Below are 2842 nucleotides of genomic sequence, written 5' to 3'. Positions count from 1 at the left end.
GGCGGGGGCGGGCGCCGGGGTGTGCCGGGGCACCCATTCCCCCGCTCTCCCCGCTGCCTGCCCGGCGCTATTTGAAGTGGGACAAGAAATGCTCCACTGGATATCGCGGGGAGTCGATGCCCAGCCCCTGGCAGAGCCCCAGCAGGCGCTCGCAGGCCTCGGCCAGCGTGGCCCCGGCGCACGCCACGCTCAGCAGCGGCTCCTCGTACTCGCCGGCGCCCTCGGGCTCCTCGAAGAGCCGGTTGAGGCGGACGAGCCCGCGGCCGTGCAGCTCCCGCAGAGCCTGCATGCCGCCGCCGCCCGCCAGGCTCTCGCCGTGCTCGGACGCCAGGCACATCACCCCGGCCAGGTGCGTGCGGGGCGCGGGCCGGGCGGGCAGCACGGGCGGCACGCCCAGCGCCACCAGCACGGCGGCCAGCAGCAGGTCGGGGCCGTAGACCTCGCGGATCCAGTCGCGCAGGTAGAAGCCCCCCATGCGGGGGTTGATCTCCAGCAGGCGCGGCCCCGCCGGGCCCAGCTTGAGCTCCACGTTGAAGACGCCGTCGCGCAGCCCGCACGCCCGGCAGCATTGCAGCGCCGCCCGCACCAGCTGCGCCTGCCGGTCGGCGGGCAGGCAGGAGGGCAGGCAGGCCGCCGTCTCCAGGAAGGCGGGGACACGCGTGGGGCCGTTGTCCGACACCCACGCGCCCAGCAGCCGCCCCTCGAAGACCACCAGGTCCACGTCGTGCTCGGTGCCCGGCACGTACTCCATGAGCAGCATGGCGTTGCCCCAGCCCAGCCCGATGCCCGGGTGGTCGGCGTCGTCGCGCAGGTCCCTCCAGAGCCGGGCGGCGTGAGCGTGGCACTGCCCGGCGTTCTCCACCAGCCGCACGCCCACGCCGCCCGCGCCGAACTCCAGCTTGGCCACGGCGGGGAAGGGCACGGCGCCCGCCGCCCGCTCCACGTCGCCGTGGCTCCGCAGGCGGCGGCAGGGCACGGCGAAGGCGGCGGGCGGCGGGCGGCCGCGGCGGCAGCGCTGCAGGTGCCGGTGCGTGCGGCTCTTCTGCTTGGCCACCCGCACGGCGGCGGGCGCGGGGCCGCGGAGCCCCAGCCCCTGGCACACCAGGGCCGCCAGCACCACGCAGTCGTCCCAGTAGGAGAGGCAGGCGTGGGGCCGCAGCCCCCGGGAGCGCAGCAGCTCCAGCACCCGCTCCGCGTGCTCCTCGTCCCGCCGGTGCTCCCGGCTGTCGTAGGGCAGGAAGGTCTGCACCAGCCCCGCCGCGAAGTGCTCCGGGTCCGACTCCACCAGGTGGATCTGCGGGCCCGGAGAGATGTCACCGGGGGACGGCCGGCCCCGGCGCCGCGGCCGTGCCGCCCCCCGCCGCCCCCAGCCCCTCACCCTCAGCCCGTAGTCGCGGGCCGCCTCCCACACGAAGCTCTTGCTGACTCCCCCGGCCCCGATGAGCAGGATGTCCTTGCCCTCGACCAGGTGACGCTGCGCCCGGTGCAGCATGGCCTCGGCCAGCAGCCGCGGCAGCTCCCCGCGGGGCTCGCCCACGCCGCGCCCCATGGCCTCGGCCAGCACGCAGGTCTCCAGGCACCGCTGGCCGTTCGTGGCCAGGGCCACCAGCTCCAGCGCGTCATCCACGCACGCCAGCAGGAAGTCCACGCCTGGGGATGGTGACGGTGACACCGGGCTCAGAAACACGGGGTGACAGCCGGCACCGGCGGCGTCGCCCGCGCCGCGCTCACCCAGGATGTCGGTGTGGGCACGGCTGCCGCCGCGCTGCCGCGGGCTCAGCTCGGCCTCGCTGGCCAGGAGGGCGGCCGCGGCGGCCTCGGTGGCCTCCCGCAGCCGTGTGGCCAGCGCCTGTCGCTGGCTGGGGGCCACCACCCCCCACTGCTGCAGGCTGGAGTCCAGGCCCTGGGGCAGCGCCGCGCCGTGACGCACCGGGCTCTCTGCGCGTCCCACGGCGCAGGCCACCTGTGGGGACACGGGGACACCCACGTGTGTGCGGGGACACCGGCTGCCACCGGGGTATGGGGACGTTGGCTGCCGACCCACAGTCTGGGGACGCAGCTGCCGCCAGGGCGTAGGGAGCTTTGGTGACACATTGGCCCAAGGCATGGATGTGGATGGCCACCAATCCTGGGGACAACCAGGGCCACCAGGGCATGGGGACATGGACAGGCACACAGGGCATAGCACACAGGTTACCACAGCCTGGGCACAAGACTGCCACCATAGCCTGGGGACATACAGGGCCACCAGGACATGGGGACAGCCGTCACAAGCTGGGGATGCACAGAGGCAGCGGGGTGTGGGGACATGCCGTACCTGGCAGAGCTGGGGCCGGTCCCCCCAGGACCTGCAGACGAGGGTGCAGATGCGCAGGGCCATGGGCAGCCGCGGGGCTGGGCTGCCTGGGGGGCAAGGGACAGGGCAGGCACGGCCGCCATGCGGGGACAGGGTGGCCCTGCCCGACCTCCCCCTCCTCCGGGGCCTTTTGGGACTCCCTGTGGCACCGTGGTGGCCCCGGCCAAGCCGAGCCCCAGGGAGTGAGTGGTACAGCATGGCCACTGTCATCCCCAGCCCCACGGGACGGTCGGGAGTCAGAGGGGGTCACCCCAACACCCTGCGCAGCCCCAGGGGACCATGGGGGTCCAGGGTGACTTTCCCCCCCACCACAGGGGACCATGGGGGTCCAGAGTGACCTTCCCCAACTCTCCTCATGGGTCTGTGGGGATCCAAGGTGGCAAACTGTCCCCCAACCCTAACCCAGGGGACAGTGGGTGTCCAGGGTGACCCTCGTGCCCTCCCCCAGGACCCCAGTAATTTGGGCACCCCGATGGCCCCCACCCA

The 2842-nt window shown here is 73.9% G+C and overlaps 1 protein-coding gene across 1 annotated transcript; it reads right to left on the bottom strand.

Moving 5' to 3' along the window:
• Positions 1–6: 6 nt before the first annotated feature.
• Positions 7–2566, bottom strand: LOC121354246 (carnosine synthase 1-like). The gene is made up of 4 exons (XM_041468688.1): positions 2318–2566; positions 1732–1963; positions 1379–1650; positions 7–1294 (listed from the first exon to the last, which is right to left on the bottom strand). The coding sequence occupies exons 1-4, from the start codon at positions 2564–2566 to the stop codon at positions 68–70; spliced, it is 1980 nt and encodes a 659-aa protein (XP_041324622.1). The 3' UTR covers positions 7–67.
• Positions 2567–2842: the final 276 nt, after the last annotated feature.

Source organism: Pyrgilauda ruficollis, unplaced genomic scaffold, assembly GCF_017590135.1.
Source record: "Pyrgilauda ruficollis isolate IOZ18807 unplaced genomic scaffold, ASM1759013v1 scaffold2277, whole genome shotgun sequence".
In the NCBI taxonomy this organism is placed as follows: Eukaryota; Metazoa; Chordata; class Aves; order Passeriformes; family Passeridae; genus Pyrgilauda; species Pyrgilauda ruficollis.
Note: the sequence above shows the minus strand (reverse complement) of the source record. Positions and strands in the feature narration are given on the sequence as shown.

Excerpts from the sequence above, each read along its gene's own strand:
- LOC121354246 (XM_041468688.1), bottom strand. The coding sequence starts at position 2,566 with ATGACAGTGGCCATGCTGTACCACTCACTCCCTGGGGCTCGGCTTGGC. Across the intron at positions 1,964-2,317 it reads ACCGGCCCCAGCTCTGCCAG|GTGGCCTGCGCCGTGGGACG; the intron begins GTACGGCATGTC and ends GTGTCCCCACAG. Across the intron at positions 1,295-1,378 it reads CCCGCGACTACGGGCTGAGG|ATCCACCTGGTGGAGTCGGA; the intron begins GTGAGGGGCTGG and ends CCGGGCCCGCAG.